The sequence below is a fragment of the Dipodomys spectabilis genome, unplaced genomic scaffold (assembly GCF_019054845.1).
Source record: "Dipodomys spectabilis isolate Male_0828 unplaced genomic scaffold, ASM1905484v1 ptg000002l, whole genome shotgun sequence".
Lineage (NCBI taxonomy): Eukaryota > Metazoa > Chordata > Mammalia > Rodentia > Heteromyidae > Dipodomys > Dipodomys spectabilis.
The window spans coordinates 54168403-54192147 of NW_024870679.1; the positions used below are offsets into that span (position 1 = coordinate 54168403).

Consider the following 23745-nt stretch of genomic DNA (forward strand, 5'->3'; position numbering starts at 1 on the left):
AGTAATTTTATGGTAGAATAATTTATGAGTATATAAGATAATGCTAAGTGAATGAACTCCAAGACAGGGACACAAGAAGTTTTATCTTTCTTGCTATTGTTTTTAAAGTACTGTGTGATTTTTTTTCTTTTGTATGTTCTTCCCCCATGGTATAACCCCTGTTTTCACTGTATTTGATTCCGTATCCTCTATCTTGTTTATACATTTTTCTAATTTGGGGAAGGGAAGGGAAATAACAAAATGCTGAAATAAGGAAAAAGGTTGACCCTTTGTAACAATGAGATATACAAGACACTATGTTGAAAATGAACTTTACGGCTGGGGGTAGGGTGGGAAGGAGAAGTTGGGGAGGTAGGGAGGGAAGGGATGGTAGGGGAAAAACAAAGGAGGAGGTAACAATGCTTGATAGGAAATGTATTCATTATCTTACGTAACTGTAACCATTTTGTACAGTGTCTTTACAATAAAAATGTATTGAAAAAAGAATAGTTTATGAGTAAAACACCCACAAGTCACAAAAATATATACCTTCTTAAAATAAGTAAATCAAGTTACACATAAAAGATGGACAATATTAGAGACTTTAAAAATAAATATACCTTTGAAATGCTCCCAAAATGCTCACAGATCTAGTAATTTCATTCCTAGGAACAGATGTTAGGAAAATAACCTAAAATGTAGACAAATACATATATGGTGGGTTGAGAAATTGTAAGATTGAAAACTAGAATAAAGTTAAATAGCCAACATCATTAGCATGGGAAAGCATTACTGTTGTATAACTAAGTGAAAAGTCAGGATAAAATTTTATATTTTATATGATCTCAACTATGTAAAACAAAATTATACATGGATAGAAAAAAAGGCAAAGAAATATGTTAAAATATTAAGTAGTTATTGCCTTCTGGGATACAGTAATATTTTCATCTTCATAACTTTTCTGTATTTCTCAAAATTTTTACCGTAAGCATATGTAATTTTTTAGCTGAAAAAATGATTACAAAATGTTAAGTATGTAAACTACATAGCAAAATGGAGATTGTTTATGAAATAATGCTAAGTGAAAAAAGATGTACATAAAAACTTACTGTGATTGCAATTATGTAAATGTGTTTCTGCATATAGGCAAGAACTGAAAGGAAAATGTATAAATAGAATTAGGTTTTGTATTGTGCTATGGCTGTGGAATTAGGAGTAATTTATTTTTCTTTTCTAAAGCTGTTTTTAAAGCTGTTTTTAATGATGTGTATGGAGTTTTTTGAACCATTTCCTCTGTGTATATCCACTATGCTGCCAGATTGGCTCCACAGGTCTTGTGTTAACTCTAAAACTCGCCAAAAGGCAGGTGAGAATGGCTGGAATTCTCCTGTTCATTTATTCTACAAAGGGGCCAAGTTAACATCATGAAGGACACAAAGTCCAAAGTTGTCATGTAATGGCCAACAAGGTTAGCCCATCATTTCCCATAAGGACTGTTTAAAAAAGTTTAAGATGGGATGAAGAACTTGATGGATATTTGCAATGAGAACATATCTGGTTTTTTTTTTTAAGTTTTAGAATTTTCTATGGTATCTTAGGAATCAAATGTCTCTTCAGAATGTAGGTTAAACAGTGCAGGAACTCCTGGTGATGTTGAAGTCTCTGGCATTGTAGGCCTCCCTTGTCCCTAGAAAAGTGGGTAGTTAGAATCCTGTCTGAGAAAGAGTTGCAAGAGCTAACTGCATAGTCACATAACATTTGTATCTGGTAATAAAAAAGGCCAAAAATTAATAACAATATAGATTTGGAATTTAACCTTAATCACTTAATCACTGCCTGAGTAGATAACATACTATCAAAAAGGCTGAGATTAGGAGGATTGCCATTAAAGGCAAAACTGAGGGAAAAAATTCTAGAGATCATACTTCAACAGATGAAGTTTGATGTATGGTGTGCTCCCAGCTATGGTGAGAAGCATAAATGCAAGGAAATGGTCCAAGCTGACCCAGGGAAAAAGTGACACTCTATCTCACAAATAGGCTAACCCAAATATGTATTATCCCTAAAAAGGGCTGGAGGCTATAGTTCAAGTAGTCTAGCACTGCCTTATAAGTATGAAGCCTTGAGTTCAAACACTAGCATTGTCAAAGAAAGAACAAATGAAAGTAAGAATGAATGAACAAAAGAAAGAAGGAAAGAGAAAGAAGAAAATAGAAAGAAAGAAGGATCTATCCTTCTTTCAAACCTGGATACCCACAAACAAAAGAGTGAATCTTACTCCTATCTTGCATCATATCAAAATATTAACTTAAAATGAATCAAAAGATGTAAATGTATGAACTAAAGCTATACAACTCTCAGAAGGAAATATAGGGAGTAAAACTTTGTATATTTGGGCTAGGCTTTTTCTTTTTAGACATGACACAAAAAAATCAATAAATTAGACTTTATAAAAATTAAAAAGTTTTGGCTTCAAAGGATAGTATAGAGAAAGTGAAAAGATAAGATAAACAACCCACAGATATAAGAAAGTAACTGCAAACTATAAATCTAATATAATTGCATCCAGAATATACACATATTAAATTCTTAGAATTCACCAAAAGACAAATATAATTTGATTGAAATGGGTAATGGAAAATAATTTGAATAGACATTTTCTCAAAGAATATATACAAATGGTTCATTAAGCACATGAAAATATATTCAAAATTATTAGATATTAGGGAAATGCAAATCAGAATCACAATGAGATGCTATTTCATACCCATGAGGATGTCTATAATAAAAAAGATGGATAATAGCAAGTATCAGAGAATATGTGGAGAAATTGGAACTGTTCTACATTACTAATGGGAATGCAAAATGATACAATTATTTCCTAAACAGTTTCTCAACTTTTATTCTAAAGTTGAATGTAGTTGAGCAGTTGAGCAGTAATTCCATTCCGGTTCTATTTCCAAGAGAATTGAAACTATGTCTCCACAAAAACTTGCCTACAAATATTCACAGCTCCAGATAGAGAAAATCCAAATGCTCTTTCACAGACAAACAGATAGTACACATATATAATGAAACATTATTCAGAAATAAAAAAGGATGAAGTATTGATATATGCTACAATAAGGGTGAACCTTGAAAACATGTAAAATAAAAAAGTGAGTCACAAAAGGTTCTATGTGCTATGATTTCATTTGATGATATATCCAGACAGGCAAATCCACAGAAACAGAAAGTAGACTGTTTCCAACAGCTGGGAGAAGATAAAAATAGGATGTGATCGCCAATTGATATAGGTTTCTATTTGGGGTGGTAACAATATTTTGGGACCAGATAATGGTGTGATTGTACAACTGTGTCAATAGCCTGAAAACCCCATGAACTGTGCACTTTAAAGGGTGAATTTTATGACATGTGAATTATATCTCAATAAAATTTTTATTTAGCAAAAGTTATAACTAAAAGCTATATAATAGGATAATATCAAAATCTTTTTAGAAGTATGATAAATTGCCAAAGATTTTAATAATATGTATTGACACATTCTTTCCTATGAGAATATTATATAACTCTACTCTGTTAAATTTATAGGTGGAGAATTTGGACAAAAGTGACTATCTTCAGAGTTTTTATGAGTGAATATACTCACATCATCTCTCCTTTTCCTTTTCTGCCATGAGAGCCAGTGTGGCAAATGCTGTCTGTATCCCCTGGGCAATCCCACATAGTCCCTTGACTCCTATTATATCTGCATGTGTTGAAAAACTTCTAATTGATAATATATGTAAACCCATCTTAAGAGTTTCCTGTGACCAGTGAAAATTGCTGTGTCTAACCATTGAGAAAAATGGAGATGTCAGAGAATTAACAATTTCACCCATACTCTTACTATTTTGTCTTTCAAAAAGATAAGCCTGGAGCTTCTTTTCCACATTGACTCCCAAGTTTCTTTAGGAGGTTATGAACTGGTTGCCCTCTGTGATAACTTGTCTAGTAATGAAACTTCTTTCAGCAGGCCTTTCCTTCAGTAATTCACCTTGTAGGAATTTTTCCTAAAGAAATTAGAAACACTTGCAACTCTCTTCTACACAAGCATCTTCATTATGGTGTTATATATAGTTGACTTTCTTCCTTTTCCTGTCTCATTTAACTATCTCTGTACCAGTGCCTTCAGGATCTCCTCCAAAACAAATCACTTGCACTAAAATATTAGGTAGTTAAAACTAAGACACTCAGCCAAGTTCCAAATAGAGGGTGCTTAGGCAATAAAGATGATGAAAAGCAGGCTGACTACAGTCCTCGTGGAACCGGTACCAAGAGTGTGAGATAGCATTTTGTTTTTAAGCTTCTGAAATTCTGATGTCATCCTTTCTTCAATATCAGACCTACAGAACAATGTGAACCTTCCCTTCAGTAATTTTTACTCTAGGGATCTTTCCTAAAGAAATAGAAATGCATACAACTTTTATACAAGACTGTTCATTGTAGTGTTCTGTATAGTTACATAATTAAAGACAATTTATGTTGTGTATGTTACAATAGGGGAATATAATAGCATGCTTTTCAGTTATAGAAAATTCTCTCCAAAAATATTTAATAACATAGAGGATGTCCAACCCAAAGGGTTATGTAGTAAAAGATAATTTTATTTTTAAATTATCCATATGTGCAAAAGACTTAGTGTTTTTCTCCAGGCTGTTAGGTGTTGTACTGGGTGAGTAAAAGCCTAATTCCTTGTTTTGTCTCTTTTCTATTGGGGAGAATAAAAAGTGAAGAAGAACCTATATTTAGACTTCTGGTAAGAAAATAAATTCATGTTTCAATAAACCTATATATTCTCATAGTATTACATAGTGTGTGTAAAAAAAGAATGAAACTATTCAAAGAGCTTCATTATGTGAGATATAGCTCTATGATGCTGAAATGACCCAGGTGAAAAAGGATTAAGTGGTTCTGAGGCTACTGGTGTGTTGAGATGAGATATAGAGGCAAGGAGTAGCTATGAGACAAGGGAGACTAAAATTCTCTCCAGGAGATGGTAATCATAGGCTAGCAATTAGTCAGAGCAAGGGCCATGGGCTCTTTGACATAAGAAGAAAAGGATTTTCTATATCAGCTGCAGGAGATATCTCGTAGGCATCATACACCTAGAAAAATGAGGAATATAGATTCCAAGACTAGAAGGCATCCTGCAATGTTTGTCTTTGGATCTGCCATAGCACAATATTCCCCAGGCCCGTTCTAGAAGATGTGGGTAGAGGAAACAGCACAGTGTAAGTTTCAGGGGTGGAGAGAAAAAAAACAGAGAATTTCCTTTTCAAAGTGATTCTCCAAATTAAAATTGCAATAGACATGAAGAAACTGAATGCTAAAAATGATACTAAGCATGATCAACAATTGGAACTTGAATTCCCTCCAGACAAAACTTACTTTATGGAGCAAAGATTTTAAAATAAGGATATTGAAAATGTTCAGAGAAACAAATGAAGACATTAAAACAGAACAAGAAATTATGAAATAGAATAGGCAGAAATAAAACAAGAACAGGTGGATAAGAACAAAATTAGAAATCTTCAAAATAAAATATATAGTTGTTGAAATATTTTTGAAGATAAAAAAAAAATCTAGATTAGACATGGTCAAAAAGTGAATTTATTCATGCATGTTATGTGTAGAAATTCAGTTCAGTAAGATAAAAAAGAAATAAAAACATTAAAAAAGTCTTTTGAAAAACCACAGAGGCCACTTGGTAGGAATTAATATTTATGTAAAAGATATACTTAAAGGAATGAATCAAAGGAATAGTGAAGCAAACAATATTTGAAAAGATAAATCACCAATAATTTCCCAGTAATTTTCTAGAACTAAAGGAGCATATAGATTCTTTGGTAGAAAGTATTCCTAGAGTATAAAAAAAGAATAAAGGTAAACAAATGAGATGAGAGAGGGCTTCAGAAAGTTTACTGCCTAGGCAAAACGTGATCCTCCCAACCCCAGCCTCCTAGGAGGTAAGAGCAAAGGAATGAGTCCTGTTCCTGGCTTACATCAAATTTTTGTTCCACTTCAAATCTCATGTTCCTATACAGCATAGTGCACAGAAATCAGAGCCCACACCTGAAGTGCCCATTCTTGACTCAAGCATGAAACCATAGGCATTACCTAAGATAAGAAGTTGCTTAGCCAGGTACTGGTGCCTCATGCCTGTAATCCTAGCTACTTAGGAGGCTGAGATCTGAGGATCACAGATCTAGTCCATCCTTGACAGGAAAGTACATGAGACTCTTATTTATCACAATAAATTACTCAAAAAAAAAGTGGCACTGTGGCCCAAGTGATAGAGTGCTAGCCTTGAACACAAAAGGTCAGGGAGAGCACCCAGATCCTGAGTTCAAGCCCCAGGACTGGCCACAAAAATAAAATAAAAAATAAAATTATAATTTAAAAATATATAATTGTGTCTTCAAAGGAACAGCATATAAGGGGAAAGGGGCAGCATATTTTATATTAATTATAAATACTATTAAAATTGTGATTTATCATAGATAAGACAGTGTGAAGCCGGGTGCCGGTGGCTCACGCCTATAATCCTAGCTACCCAGGAGGCTGAGATCTGAGGATCGAGGTTCAAAGCCAGCCCAGGCAGGAAACTCTTATCCTTGAAACTCTTATCTCCAATAAACCACCAGAAAACCAGAAGTGGCGCTGTAGCTCAAGTGGTAGAGTGCTAGCCTTGAGCTGAAGCGCTGAGGGGCTGAGGGACAGCGCCCAGGCCCAGAGTTCAAGCCCCACAACAGACAAAAAAAAGACAGTGGAAGCTGATGAATAGTAAGACTGGTAAACCAATGGAATAGCATAGGGCCAGAAACAGATTGTGTACAGGTAAAAGCATGTGACAAGTGTGTAATTGCTGACACGTGGGTAAAAGGATGAATTAATTATTTCATGGTGCTTAGACATTGGGTTATCCATTCATAAGTATAAAACACAATTAAATCCCTATTTCCTATCATACACTAAGATCAGTCCTGAATGATGCACAGTATGACACAATACTTACATAAGATTTTAGAATTAAATATAGGAGAATATCATGTCCTGGTTGAGAAGAATTTCTCAAGTAACAAAAGCAAAGCTCATAAAGCAAGAAATTTAAAAACTCAATATTAAAATTATAGACATACTTTTCATTTATCCAAACACATCACAAACAAAATTACAAAGTACAAGCCATACTCTAGGTGAAGTGATTTGCAGTGAATATAAGGGATATATTTAGAAAAGTAAATTACAATTTTTTTAAAAGGAACTATTCAATAGAATATGCACAAATGATATGGGAAGTTAATTCACTGAAGAGACCAAAACAGCCAGTTAATATAGGAAAAGATATCCAACCCCACTTGTAATCAAGGAAACATATTATAATGACAATGGGATACCATTTCCCATTTATCACAGTGACTGCTGAAATTCATAGGTGTGATATTTCTAAGTGCTGGATGCAGGGAAAGGGAAATTTACTTTAGAGAACAACTGGCCATTATGTAGTAAATTTGAATATGCATATAATCAGTAATCTCTCCTTCTCTCTGTCTCCTAGTGAAGTTATCATACTTATGCACAAGGAGACATATAAAAATGCTCTGAATAGCACTCTTTGTAACTGGGAAGAACCTATAATATAAATTGTGAGTAATAAAATAGAGATAAATAATAATACAGTGTTATATGGAGTATTCCACAGCAATTAAAGGAATATACCAGAGCCATTTGTATCAACATGGATTAATATCTTCAATATATTGAGTATGGAAAAATGTTGACTATTTTGCTATATGAAACTATTCATAGGGAATAATACAATGCTAACAGTCACATTTTCCAACACACAAATATGAGGAAATGTTGATTACATGATAATAGTTACCTCTAGGGTAGTGGGAGACAGATTCATTTAGGAAGGAACATAGAAAAGTTTCAGTGATGTCTATAAGTGATTGAATCGGAGATTCTGGTATAGATGGCACAATGCTGATATGATAAGGCCAAGGTATTGGAAAGGCATGGTAAATGACTGTCATTATATATCTACTCTTTCTTATGCATTCAGAATTATTCTCAATAAACAAAGTAAGATTTCTTTTCTTTTCTTTTTTTGTCAGCCGTGGGGCTTGAACTCTGGGCCTGGGCTGTTGTCCCTCAGCTCTTCAGCTCAAGGCTAGCACTCTACCACAAGAGCCACAGTGCCACTTCTGGTTTTCTGAATGGTTTATTGGAGATAAGAATCTCACAGACTTTCCTTCCCCAGGCTGGCTTTGAACCAGGATCCTCAGATCTCAGCCTCCTGAGCAGCTATGAGCCACTGGTGCCTGGCTACAAAGTAATATTTCTAAGGAAGATACCATACAGATTGTTAAGGCTTGCAAATTCTCACTCAGCATTTCAGAATGTTCCTAGTCCATGTGGAATGGCAGCATCAGCCTGCAGTAGTATGTTAGGGATGTTCCATTGAGAACAGAGAAGCCAGAGCTTCCCACTGGCAGCCCCAGCCAGGTAGCAAGTCTGCTGTGGGCTACCACAGGTCCTGGTATGGTGGGAGAACCAGAATGAATCTGATAGTGAGAGACAGTTAATGAAAGTGCTTTGGACATGAAATGGAGACATGGAGATAATCCCCATTGTAATGGTGCTTCTTAGCCTTTCCAAACCAGGGAACCCATGGATAATATTTGTCTGGCACTCTGACAAAGTGTAGGGGCAACCATTGTGGGGGAAGAGTTGGACTCCATCTGCCCAGGTCTACCTGTGACCTTGAGAGCTTAATGGATCAATATCTCACAATAGCACTGAAGTGTAGTCTAGTTGCTGAACACCAGTGCGCCACACATACCTTCTGAGGAGTGCTGACCCGGAAGAGATTCTTTTCTAGTCTAATAGGAGGGATAATTATAAACCACTCTAGCTCCAGCAGTGCTGAGAATTTTGCAATCCCACAGCTATCTAAAAGGAGTGTACTGGGACTTACAACTACTCTGCTTGAAATTGTGCACTTGAAATTAGAAGTAGAAAAGGCTACCATAAAAGGAATACTGTTTAACAGTCTAAAAATGTCCTTCTAAAGCAACTGACAACAGATCAAGAACCCTCTCCAAGTCATCTTAGACATTACATCAGAGTGCGAGCAGAGGAAACCTGAGCAGAGCATTTGTAATAGAAAAGGCTGCAATTCCAGAGAACAGGACAAGGATAATCCCTCACCAGCAACTTGATGAGGAAGAATTGGACCAGCCACATGAGTAAACCATTCTAGTTATGTCAGCCCAAAATAGGAAATTCCTCTAGACATTAATCATATATGCATTGAATAAAATTAATTCCATAGATGGATTCAACATTGTTCAAATGAGTTTCATATTTATTCTTCTGAAATCTGAAGTCTGAAGACTATCACACAGAAATATAGGAAGGCCATCAGTAAGGCCATCTGAGCTGGGTAATCCTAACTTACATTTCAGTCACTGTCTCCTCCTCTACTTACTTAGACCAGGTGATCAGCCTTTGTGCTAGAATATTACCTGCAAAGCACAATTTCACAGTTTCTCTGAGAGACAATTGCCCTCCATTATCCCAGGTTTGGGAGAATGATATAGTGTTCAGCCATATGGATTACTAAGATATTGAAATATATCTGTATTTATTGACAATGAGCCATCCCCTAGCTCTTCCTCCTCCTTTAGGATCCTGTCTCCTTACTTTTCAATGTTAATACATAGTGTGACAGGTAGTCATCAGAGCTCTTAAATATTTTGAGTATCACTCATGGTTGAGAATGAACCACCACATCGACTGTTAAATGTCCAACAATCCTCCAAACACCACCACCGCCTTGGACCTGTGAGAGAATTGGACTTCTCCAATTTTGTCCTAATTGACCAAACCAAAGTAAAATACCTCTCTGGCAAAATTAAACTGTTCAACCTCTCTCTAGATTAGATGCCAAGCCTAAGGGAAAGAAATAACCTTTTAATCCCATGGTCACATCTTTGGTGGGGGACTCTTAACTTTCTTCTAAATGTGAGAGACTAAAATCATCTTGACACTCAGCATCACCAACCAAACCTGATCATTTCCTTCACCCTGCCTCCTCCTCTGAGCCATTTTTTATTCCATGACACCTTTAAGTCAGCTTCTCCACTCCCTATAACTTTAAAACTTGTCACTCAGAAAACCAGGACATTTCCTTGACAATTGAATGCACTGAGTGATTTGAGAGAGACATGCAACATCCACAGTATCAGCCCAGCTGTGTACAGCAAAGATGAGGCATCTCAGAGCTGGGAGAGAGAAAAGGAAGTGCCCCCGAGGCACAGGATGGGAGGAAGAAGGTCATCCTTAGCATCACATTTCTGCTATTCTTTCAGGGAGTCAAGGAAAAAGGGCAGGAAATGCATTTGGATAGGCAACAAAGCATCATGGCAGGAAACAGGGAAAAGCCAAGGCAGAACAGCCGGCACCTACTCACCAGGGCTGGTTATTGTCAGGAGGTCAAGCTGCCGCTGTTGCTGCAAAAGAAAACACTTTGTGAGAACAAATGATTTAAGCCACAGCCAAACTTGTGCTTAGCAGGTCAGGACGGACATGTAAACTGATGTTTGGACACATAGACCTGTATAAATTTTATGGAATATAGTATTGATTCACAATTCAGCAGAGGGTCTGAACACAGGGAATGGACAGTCTTTTTGCTTATTCTTAGAAGTGCAGATGATTAGAGCTAAGGGTCCTTTTATGGCTTCTAATCACACCCTGGTAGAATAAGGCCCCTCTAGGACCACATAGAAATTTCTAGTCTCTCAGCAGAGAGCTCATTTGTCTCCACCAATCTTAGATTTATGTGCTCACACTGGAGGCATTGGTGAATGTCTGATACCCAAGTAGCCTTCTTTGTCGTAGGTGCTTCTATTACTCTCAACTTCCAATAACTCTGTGCATGTGGTATGTGTGTGTGTGGGGGGGAGAGAGAGAGAGAGAGAGACAGACAGACAGACAGAAAGACAGACAGACAGACAGACAGATAGAGAGACAGAGAGACAGAGACAGTAACAGAGACAGAGAAAGAGACAGGGAGAAAGACAGAGACAGAGAGACAGAGTCTTATGGCTTGAACTCAGGGCTAGGGCACTGTCCCTGAGCTTTTTTTGTTCAAGGCTAATGCTCTACCATTTGAGACATAGCTCCATTTCCAGCTGTTTGGATGCTTAATTGGAGATAAGAGTCTTATGGACTTTGCTGCCTAGGCTGGCTTCAAACAGTGATCCTCAGATCTCAGCCTCCTAGGTAGTGAGGATTACAGGTGTGAGCCACTGGTGCCCATCTCAAATAATAACTTCTTTCTAATTAAGATACTTTGGTGCTGCTTCATTTCTCCAGCCTGATCAATAATGCTATGATGATCCAATCATTCCTTCTCTAACTATCCTTATCCTTTTGAATGAGTATACTAGGTTATATGTATGAGGTTCCTTGGCCTTGTTTCCCCCCAGGGCTTCCATGATCAACATCTCCAAAGGCCTGTGCTCTGTCATAGCAACCTATTGGGAAGCTCTGTCCTGGCCTACAGGTTATGGGACTCTAAGTATAAACGTGAATATAGAAGCTTCTTTTGAGAACAATAATGGGAAGCTTCTATAAGACTTCAATCAGACTTCCTTTAGTCTTTGATTTCCCATTGATTCCTCCCTCCTTTCTAAACTTGATTTGCCACCCATGGGTAACAATGTTCAAAAAGAAATGTACTCATTACCTTACTAATGTAACTGTAACCATTCTGTACAGAATCTTTACAATAACATAAAAAATTAATTAAAAAATTCTTTAGCATGTCAAACTCCATTTTGAGAATCATTGCTCTAGATTTTAAATTCCAGACTCTCATTGTTCTTTAAATGCTTCTGATCACCTTTCCTTCTCTGATGCTTGCCCTCTTTACCTTACTTTTATTTATCTTGCCTCTGAGACTGAACTTCTAAAATTCAGCTTAAACATAGAGGGGGAAGCCAGCAACATGTTTGAGTACCAAATAAAAGACAGTCACAGTACTAGGTACTTTGATGTATCATTTTTTTTTCATGCTCTTAGAATCCTTCAGTGCAAATTTCATAGACAGGAAGCACATAAAATTCAGAAAGCAGAAATTATCCACTTACAGCTGCATTTTCAGGACTAGAACTCAGGCAGGTCTTATCCTGACCAAGGTAGGACAATATACATCAACCATTTAGCAAAATGCTTAAAACTTAGTAGGTTCTCAATAAAAGTTTTATTTATTATTGATGTTGTCATCTATACCTGATTTATAGAAGCTGCCTCATCCCTATGCATAGAATTATGTATGGATGCTTAGAATTCAGGAACCATCGATTGACTTACCACCAGTGCAGGAATCCCCTCTGCAATGTCCCTATCACTTAATCGGACTGTTTCACTCTTTTTCTCCACAGGAACAGAAGTAATGGTGTTTCTTATTGTCCAGACAGCTCTCCTCAGAGCAGGATGGAATGCACTTCATTTAATGACAACATCATTGTTTATAGCTGCCTCAAACCTTGACAATCGCTTACAAGTCTAAAGAAGACCTGTGTCTTTGTCTCTCCAGGCTAAGTATTTTCAGTTCCTTTGTTCTTTGCTTATGAGACTTGTCAAACCTCCTTGTCATCAGGGTTATCCTTCTTCTCCAGGTAACTGACTAAATGGATGCCTGCCAAAACCTTTTTAGGATCTTTTTACCCATTGCTCATACAACTTTTCACAACCTAAAAGCAGATCACATATCCTTGTTTTCCATCCAGCTCATAAGGCATTCCAGTTGACTTCAAACAAACAATGTAACAACTCTAAGATGTTATTCATCTACATAGCAAGCATGGACTCTCAAGTTGACACGAAACATACATTCACACTCTCCAGCTACAAAGAATGCTGGAATGCCCCCCTCCGCCCCCTGCCCCCCCCCCCCACCGCCTGACACGCTTCCTAACATGAAGGCAAAGCACTGGGGAAATTGGCTCAGGATGCCTTTGCCAAGGCCAACCTGTTTGGCTTGGCACTTCTTTTTTCATGTACAAGGGAAGAATTCATTGTGTCTTTCTTTTTCCATAAGCTTAACTTTGAAATGATCCACAGTTGGTGAAGGAGTTCTGTTTGTCTGAAAAGTTTCTAACTTCTAAATTAAGAACTATCAGGAAATGGTAACTCTATGTCTAGGGTCCAAGTGAGAAAAAAAGGCAGAACAACAACAACAACAATAACAAAAACCCTGATATGAGTCAGACACACCTGGAAATGTATCCTGGCATCTTGGTGTAACTTTGTATAACAGTCTGCTTCTGGTCTTAAATGTCACAATTCTAAAATGATCAAGTGAAGCTAAAATATTACCAATAAACTCAGAATTAATTGCAACCATGGGCTGTGCTTGTGGATTTCCTCTTCAAGTATGAAGAGTTCCCTAAAAACTTCTGGAACCAGGACACTGGGGGATTGAAGGACAGAATTTAAGTTATACTCACACATCACAAGGTTCTGTGCATGTGTGAATCTTCTTTATTATATTAGAAGCGAAGGCCCTAGAACTACTTAGTTAAGGATTTACTGAGCTCAGTGCTCAAACCTACAGCAGCCTTTCAAACCTCCATGTCTTTGCTCATGTTGTTCTCTTTGTCAACACTCTTATAATATTCCTGGAGACCCTCCCCTTCACTTTTCAAGACTACCATTAAATCATCTCATTATACCCACCCTAAACCTAATCCTCCGCTTCTTTTCTTTTGCTCCTTTCTTTTTCACTTTGTTCTTCCAACGTATCTTGTTAAAATTTATCTTTTGTACCATGTGCTTAGTCTTATTTGCTCATTTCTCTCTCTTATTAGGTCCTTACTAGAGGACAGGGCTGTACCCAGAACAAAATCCTGTTTGATGTCATTTAGTTCAAATGATTATTTTGTTATTCCCTCTTCAGTGACCCTGGTCAATTGGAATTAATCAGCATGAAAAGTAAACATGTTCTTCCCTTCTTCATACTTTTACTCTGTCAAATCCTTGGGTTTTCTTTTCTTTATGCCTCCCTTCCCCCATTATTTCTGCAGCTAGTAGTGAACAATGAATCTATCCATCTCCTCTGGGGGACTTTCCCTTCTGCACTGGATCACCATTTCTTCTAGACCCCTCTAGTACCTCCTGAACCACCCAAATCTGGAAACAAACCCATTTAACCTACAAATTCATTAACATATGTGTGCACCACCTAGTGGTGCAGGCAAGTAAGTGTAGGCTACTGTTTAACATATAAATGAAAACTACATATACATGAAAACTAGTCTGCTCCAGAATGACTATGTAAATATTTTAACTATGAAAGTGGAAGCCTTGTGCTGGTGATTCATGCTTGTAATCCTAGCTACTCAGGAGACTGAGATCTGAGGAACAAGGCTCAAAGCCAGTGGGGGCAGGAAAGACCATGAGACTCTTATCTCCAATAAACCACCAGAAAATAGGAAATGGCAATTGTGGCTTAAGTGTAGAGTGCTAGCCTTGAGCTGAAGAGCTGAGGGACAGTGCCCAGGCCCAGAGTTCAAGCCCCACGACTGACAAAAAAAAGAAAGAAAGAAAGAAAAGGAAAGTGGAGGGAATATTTCCCTCAAATTCTTTAAAGGGGAGTAAAATGAAGAGAATGTTTTCATGAGCAGTGTGACTAACATGCTCATTTGAGACTGCCAATGGGAAACAGTATATAGTATTTTATAAAGTAATGGGTTATGCAATTGGACAATAATGTACCATCACTTACATACTGATAGGGGCATGTTAGATATAAAGACTTCCTTGAGTATTTTAAGTAACTAACTAAAGAAAGATGGGATACTTGTATATAAAGATGATACATTAACTTCTGGAAGGCAAGATATATAATAAACTCAGGAGGGTTTGTGACAGGTTTGATAGGCAAACGTGGCTTGCTAGTTATTGAAAAATCAGCTGATCAAAACCTATAGTCCAAGGAAAGCAGAGATTGTACATTGTTGTTGTTGTAGGTGGTGATGGTGGTGGTGTGTGTGTGCATTTGGGTTAGGAAAGAGGACATTCTTTCTTGGGTAAAAAGATTCCATACCCAGACAAGGGCAATATTCTAAATATTTGTGTGGCATTCCATGGACTCTAGGAGAAATTTGAAAATGTCATGTTGGGTCAGTCAGGAGTTAATATGTGGACATCTGGCTGTGTACAAACCTACATCCAGTGTTCTCTGGTAGAAGTGGTACCCACAGACATTCAGAAAAGATCATTTCTGAGCTGAGAACATGGCTTAGTGGCAGAGTGCTGGCCTAGCATGTATAAAGCCCTGGGTTCGAGTCTTCAGTACCACATAAACAGAAAAAGCCTGAAGTAGTGCTGTGACCCAAGTAGTAGAGCGCTAGCCTGGAGCAAATGAAGCACAGGGACAGTGGCCAGGCCCTGAGTTCAAGTGCCATGACTGGCAAAAATAAAAGAAGACCATGTGTATGGTCTACTATGTGATGAATGTGGATCATATCACCAACAAACAGCCATTGTGTATATGTGTATGTGTGTGCGTGTCGGGGGAGGATTCTATGGTCTACAGGAATAACCTCTGAATTGATGGCTTACGGAAATTGCTAGAGCATCTGTAGTGAATGTTTATTTACTCCCCATCCAGTGGATGCTATTTTGTAAAGATAATGTCACCCCACTTCTGGTTACCACTTTCTGCTTCAAGAGTGAAAGTACTGAAAGTAGAGTTAATTAGAAATGTCATCAAAGAAAGCTGTAACTTTTATGGGCTCAATTATCAATAAAGGCTATAGTTGTCCTTAGTTTAAGTATGGTATTGTATGCCTATAATCCTATAAATCCAAAATTTTGAGTATAGGATAGGAGGGCGGTGAGTTCAAGACCAACCTAGACTATATAGCAAGACCCTGTCTCTGGAAAACCAAATAAAAAAGTCAAAGATCAATTTTTTTTAACCTTATCTTAATTTTTTGTAATTATAAAAATAACTCATTTGTCATTTCTCAAATTTTCAGAAAATATTTAATAAAAAATTAATAAAATCCTATTATTCAAAGAGATCTACCATTAAACTTTGATATATTTTCTTGTCATTTTCATTATTATATGTATTTAGTGAGAATTTTTTTTTAATCAATAACAATTGTAGGGCATTTCAATTGATGCAATATTATGTTGGCTTGTTTGTTTCAGGCTGAGTATTTTGGAGCAGAAATATATATTACATATATTTATTGTGATAACAAATAAATTTGACCTTATTATTGTGATGTTGTTTCTAACCATTCCTCTTTCCAGGGAATGTGGCATTAAATGATAAGACACCAATAGGATATCACTTGGATATTTTATCACAAAGGTATAGTTTGAGAAGCCTGGTAACTGTAGTCTGCTGACATGGATAAAAGCGACTGAAAAATGGGGATTCTTTCAGACAATATTAAACCTGGAAGATACTCTTTTTTTTCTTTTCATATCAGAAGCCATGGTTAAAAATGGACTTTTCATTTTGGTCACGACTGCATTGCAATTATATCTCAGAATGAAAAGGGACTCGGTGTTCTGGAAGCTCAAGGGCTGGTTTGATGTGTGTGGGGTTCCGCATGGTAGAAGAGAATAGTCACTGATTATGTGTTTTCTTTTGCTTTCTGTGTTTCATGCAAGAGAGCTATTTGGGGAAAAGTGAGTTTTTCATGGAACAGACTGGAGATGATCTAAACAAGAGCACCAGTAAATCCCCCTCAGTCTCCTGTCATTCCAGAAGATAACCATTGTAGGGAAAAATCTAAGGATCATTATCTCTAGAAACAGAAGCCACAGGCACATGTCCAGCCTCAGGCCTCAGGTACTACCCTTTCCAGTGACCAGTTCCTCTTCTCCCCCAGCCACAGACACTTCTTAAGACATCTGAGATCCCAAATCCCTTTCCTACCCTATTTTTAGCGGTGCATGCCCATGGAGAAAAGTTCATGTCATATGGCACTGACTCCTCAACTCACTGCTTTTGATTTCTTACTGAAGTCCACTTTCCTCACTGTCTACAGCACTCATTATTTTGAAATTAAATTTGCTCTGTTTTTAAATAATTGAATGATTCCATTACATTTCTTAATAAAGACTAGATTTCTTAGCCCACTATTTAAAAGGAATGTAAAAAATCTCTACAAGTTTTTTATGTGCTGTTTGAAAAGGTAGTTTTTACATTATAATGTCATATTTGGAAAACAAATAGGAAGTACCAATTATTTTCAGAACCAAACTTCAGAAAACAATGATGGGCCTAATCATGTTGGTCAATATAAAACCAGAAAAAAAAAGGTTGAGAAAAGTAATGTAGTGAGATGGGGTAATGGGAACAGGAAAGGAACTTAGTAATTTGTCTTGTGTTATAATATTACTTTTTCAGTTAAGTGACTTATACTGAAGAATTATCAAAAGGGCTTTCCTTGAATGAAAAGTGGCCCTGATACTGTTTTACTTTTCACTGAGGAAGTAGGCCAACTTCATGTATGTATGTATGTATGTATGTATGTATGTATGTATGTATACAGGCCTGGGCGCTGTCCCTCAGCTCTTCAGCTCAAGGCTAGTACTCTACCACTTGAGCCACAGTGCCACTTCTGGCTTTTTCTGCTTATGTGGTGCTGAGGAATTGAACTCAGGGCCTGATGCATACAAGGCAAACACTACCACTGAGCGACCTTCCAGGCCCAAGTAGGCCAACTTTTAAGACAGATTAAGAGAGGAACCTAGACTGGCAATGAAGCCACTCTGGGTCTGTTTACAGTGCTTGCCATTCATTTCTTAAGATCACCAGAGATCTTCATTAAAAACTGGATTCTGTTTGTTTCTTTACATATTTGGTTATTAAATAGATATATAACATATGGATTAAAAGACAATTTGGAAAGGCTTACAATGCAAATACAATAGAATATAAACCACTTAAGGAAATGAAGAGAGAGAAAAATGAGGATTGAAAGGAATTAGATACTTCAGGTGTGAGGCTATAATTCTAATCATTTCCTCAGTGTTGGAGCTCAGAGGTGAGAGCACTTGCCCAGCTCATGCAATGACATACCAGCAGAGCTAACTTTAAAACAAGTAAACCTGCTTCTCACACTGGGGTTGAATACAGATTAGGGAGCACAGAGGAAGGTGAAAAGCAAAGGCAGCCTGTGTCTTGAGAAGAAAATAGGAAGCCACATATCTGGACATAAGAACAGAGAGCAAGTGCAAGCTACAGCTCCCACACTCATGGGTCAGTGTAGCCCTTGGATAAATTACTTCACCACTCAGAGTGTAGAATAGAATATAAAATGAAGAGAAAACATAAAACACAAAAGCTTCAGACTCTGAATATCAAGATGACTTTTCTTAAGTGGAAGAGTTCAGAAACTGAAAAAGATCCCACTGGATACCTTTAAGTATCTAAAAGGTACTTGTTCCCATTCTTCAGATTCAGAAAGTGGCCGGCAGAGCTGCATAGAACTATGGTAGGAACTGAATGCAATGATGAGTTAAAACATTGAGAAATGTTTTAATGGCCCCAGTTTAGCGACTTACTTGCTATACAGGCCAAGGAATTATCTTCTTTGAACCTGTCTCTAACACATACTGGCTAAGTGACAATGAACAAGTCAGTTAAATACTTGGAAATGGATTTAACAGCTCCCCTACTAGATAACCTCCTACTTGACACCTAACTAGGTAAATGGGGCAGAATCTGGTCAGACTTTTTATTCCAAGACCCCTTGCTTAAAAGGCCTTTTCTCCCTCTCTTTCTTCATGTTCGCCTTCATTCCTACAATCATGACCCTCTTGCAGCCACCTCTGCTGTCCCAGGCTGGGCTCAGTGCCTCCTGAAATCTCACTTCACACCTTGAACTACCCTTGGCCACAGATGTTAGTGCTGTGTGTTGCAATTATCTGTTTGAGTCATCTGGCTATGAGCTGCTGCAAGCAAGGCTGCTGTGGGATTCAGATCAGAATCTCCACTGTACTTGGCACATAACAGAGCCTCGGTCATGTTTGCTGAATTGTACAAAACTGAGGAGTTCCTGTGAAAAATATCATGACATTCAGAATAAAACTCTGGCACTGAAAGTGAGGCAACATGAATCTGTGTTCCTGCCCAGCCAGAGTAATGCCTCTAAACCGTGTCAGATATATATATATATATATATATATATATATACACACACATATATGTGTGTATATATATATATATATATATTTTTTTTTTTTTTTGCAGGAAGTAAAAGTGCCAGGCCATAAAAGACTATTTTCTGCATTTCACTGGCTCTCATGGAAGTTCCATTCCACAGTGATTGACCAGGACTTTCAACAAGAAATTGCCAGCTTGATTGTGGGGAAAGAATCCAGATCGAATTGTTCTTTGTAAGCCTGGGACAGAAGGTATTGTTGCTTGAAAAATGGAACTGTCTAAATTAATTTTCTTGAAACAAACATCTTTGCCAAATAAAAGCAATGCATAATAACAACCCATAATTAAAAGCAAAATGATACCTTTTGTTATGTGGGGAAAGCAAATGTGTTCACCACAATAAAAAGGCAAAATGTTATTTTTTTGGAACTCTAGGGACACATCTTGAAGTCTGGTTTGAGAGGGGTGTGTGTGTGTGTGTGTGTGTGTGTGTCTGTGTGTGTGTGTGTGTGTGTGTGTGTGTGAGAGAGAGAGAGAGAGAGAGAGAGAGAGAGAGAGAATAGCATAGGGATTGGGAAGATGTTTCTCTTTTTTTTTCTTCATATTACCATTGTAAATGAAGTTTTAGAAAACAAACATCCGTCACTTCTGACTTCCCAACAATGCAGCTAGAATATTCTTAAATCTCTTTGTGCTTTTCATCGACAGAAACTGGGAAAATGAGAAAAAGCATTTCTTACTGAACTACCCTTGTTTAATTTTGCTAAACACTTTTAAAGTTATTTGTGTATATATTTTTGTGAAATAAATATCCATCTATCCATTCATCTATGTAAATACATAATTGTAAACTAGTGAACAGAAAAGAGATAATTTAGAAATAATAAACTTCTGTTGAATGTTTACTATTTGAGAAGACTTTAGTTATGATTATTTATTTTATTTCCCTAGCAATTGTACAGTGCAGATATTTAACCTCACTTTACAGATGAGGAAACCAAAGCTCAGAGAGGTTAGGTAAATCATATTATTTAGATAGTAAGTGATGGTTTTGTGAGTTAATCCTGTCTAAGTATCTATGCTTGTAATATGTAAGTAATAACTATGCACTAAAAACAAAAGTGTGGTCAGAAAAGATACTAAATGTACTTTTTGCAGTATTAAAGACTGAACCCAGGGCCTTATGCATGCAAGGTCAGCTTTCTAGCAGTTGAACTATACTGTTATTTGTTTTTATTATATTTTTGACAGAGTCTTACCCCTACTTTTGCCCAAGCTGGCATCAAATTCATGATTCTCTTGACTCCATCTCTAAAGTATCTAGGATTAGGAGCACATGCCACTACTTTTGGCAAACATATTAAGTCTTTCTATGTGGCCATATATTGAAGAATGTTCCATATACTTTTTTTTTTTGGTCAGTCGTGGGTCTTGAACTCTGGGCCTGGGTGCTGTCCCTGAGCTCTTCAGCTCAAGGCTAGCACTCTACCACTTGAGCCACAGTGCCACTTCTGTTTTTTTCTGCTTATGTGGTGCTGAGGAATCGAACCCAGGGTCTCATGCATACAAGGCAAGCACTCTACCCCTGAGCCACCTTCCCAGCCCCATGTTCCATATACTTTTGAAAATAATGTGTATTCTCCCCTAAAGCAACCAGCACAACCATGTTCACTGCAGTATTGTTTACCATAGCCAAGATATAGAATCAACCCAGATTCTCCTCAGTGGAAGAATACATCAAGAAAATGTGGTACAGATATACAATGGAATTCTACTCTTCTGTCAGAAAGAATGATATTGTACCATTCTTAAGGAAATGGAAAGACCTGGGAAAAGTATATTAAATGAAGTAAGCCAGAGCAAAAGAAACATAGGTTACATGGTTTCCCTCATTTGTGGTAGCTAGTATGTGCCTATAAATCTACAAGTAAACACATCAAGTGATTAAAATACACACATAAACACATACATACACACACACACAGGGACATGATAAATTATATAGGTTTCTAGACATTCACACACTGAAGCCAAAGGAAGATATGCATAGGAGTGGATGACAAAGGCTCAACAGATATGTGCATATGAACATAATTCGTGAAATGAACTCCAAGGAAAAGAAACAAGGGGGTTGTTTTTAGTTGCTGCTGTTGCTGTTTTGTTCTCCTTTGCTTTTGTCTTGTTTGTTTGTTTGTATTGGAAAAGGTAAGAGGGCAGCACAGAAAAGGTGAAACAAAGGGTGAACAAATACTAGAGAGCAATTGAATTCATATCCATTTAAAGTACACTATGTATTGCCATTTTACTTTTTTTTAATTGGTGCTAGACCTGGGACTTGAATTCAGGGCTTGGGCAATGTCCCTGAGCTCTTTTTCTCAAGATAGCACTCTACCACTCTGAGACACAGCTCTACTTCTGTTTTTTTGAGTGGTTAATTGAAGATAAGAGTCTCACAGATGACATTTTTGCCCTGGCTGGCTTCAAACTGTGACCCTCAGATCTCAGCCTCCTGAGTAGCTAGGATTATAGGCCCAAACCAAACACTACCCAACTTTGTCATTATTTCTTCTACCTCTTTAGCATTCTCAAGTCCCTCTTGAATCCCAACAACCTGAATATTTTCTACTTTAACACTGTATAAAGTTCCCATAAGCTTTCTTCATTTCTTTTTAAAACTTAGTTTTCTTCTGTGTATTTTCAAATAACCTGTCTGTTCATTGATACTTGTTTGATCTATTCAGTTGTGGGTACAGTCTATTGTATTTTTCATTTAGTTTAGTATATTTTTTTCAGTGCAAGGATTCCCTTTGAATTAAAAAAAGTAATTTCAAACTCTCTAATAAAGTACTCAATTGTTTCTTTATGTATTCTTGAAATGTACCAAGTTTCCTTCAAGTAACTATGTTAAATTCTCTGAGTTTGCACATAGCAGATGGTATGGTCACTTTCTGCCACCTTAACTTCTATTAGGTGAGCTCATGGTCCCTTGCAAGTTCTTTAAGCTTGTTGGTATATGCCATCTATTTATTGTTTAGGTGTTTGCTCTCATCTTCCTGATATGACTTTGTGTCTGTCCTTTCAGAATTTCTAAATAGGCAGCTTATTTCCTTTAAGTCTATGGTTATTGCTGCTATTTATGCACTAGATGGCAACATCAGTCTAGGTTTGCCATAAGTCCTAGTTGGTGTGTTGTCACTGTTTCAGCACTAGAGGAACCTCCAGGTCCTTCTTTGTACCAAACACATAAATGGTGAGTTGTTCATTATGGATTAAGGGTTGTCTAAAGGGCCTAATCTGTTCCTAGAAGCCTCTGCTTGGGGACAGGTTGGGCCCAGATAAGTCATCCATAGTTGCCAAGCACGGTAAGATTTTTTTATGGCAGTGAACTTCACCGTGGGAGCACCAACCCTAGATTCTTATGCAATGTCTTTGTGCCTATCTACATGGATTTACCCAGCTCCAATTGGACAATGACTCTCTCCATATTATGTTTGTTGGGACTGGGAGAATTTATTGTAGCTTGCTGTAGATAATGCTGGCCAAAATACAAGTCTGTACAATTTGGGCTTCAAGTTTCTATTTGGCACTAAGATTTGTTCTGGCCTGAGGACAAGGTCATAACCCTTTGTGCTGAGCTCCAATTAGCTAGAGCTGAGCTACCAAAGGCAGCTATTAAGGTAGTTGTGAAAGATAAATTCTGTGCTTACTTTCTTAATCTATCTTCAAGCTGTGAGACCTGAGGTTGGGAGTGGAGTATTTGAGGCAGTCCCTTGGCTTCTAGGTTAATGTAGGTCTGGAAGTTCAGTCTACACCTTTAGGTATGGGGGTATGGGCTGCCAAGCTCTGCCTAGTACTGGGTTCCAAGTCTAAAGCTTAGACTTAATTCCCTTTCCCTACCCCAAGTTGAAGTTATGTTTCACTCTTTGTATAATTTAGAGAGGCCTCTCTTTTCTGCCTGCCTTCTTCAATGTGTCTTTTCTTTTTGTTATGCTGATACCTGAAACTATGATCTCTCAGCTGGTTTCCTTAGCTCTAATGAAGGTACTATAATTCATGAATAGCTGTTCAAAGTCTTGATTCCATAGACAGATGACTGATGGAGGATCTTACTCCTTTGTCACCTTGCTCTATCTCTCCATATGGTAGTTCTATATATAGTTAGTTCTATATATAGTTAGTTCTATATATAGGTAGTTTTTTTTTTATAATTTTCTGAGAAACCTCCATACTGTTTTCCATAATGGCTATACTAATTTATTTGCTCACCAACAGTGTATAAGGGTTCCTTTTTCCTCCAAATTCTAAAATTTCTTTCCTTCCTTCCTTCCATCCTTCCTTCCTTTTTTCTTTTTTATTTCCTTTTCCTTCTTTGCTTCCTTCCTTTCTCCCTTCCTGTCTTTCTTTCCTTTCCTTTCCCTTCCCTTCCCTTCCCTCCCTCCCTCCCTCCCTCCCTCCCTCCCTCCCTTCCTTCCTTCTGTGCTTGCTTTGCTTATGTCTTCTTATATGCCGTT

The 23745-nt window shown here is 37.4% G+C and overlaps 1 protein-coding gene across 1 annotated transcript in view; it reads right to left on the minus strand.

The window, feature by feature from the left end:
* The window catches only part of Agbl4 (AGBL carboxypeptidase 4), a 1043215-nt gene that overhangs the window by 296143 nt on the left and 723327 nt on the right, over nucleotides 1-23745 (minus strand). Inside the window, exon 6 of the mRNA XM_042679054.1 lies at nucleotides 10502-10541. Within this exon, the coding sequence (XP_042534988.1) occupies nucleotides 10502-10541 (40 nt within the window). The remainder of the gene's footprint in view (nucleotides 1-10501; nucleotides 10542-23745) is intronic.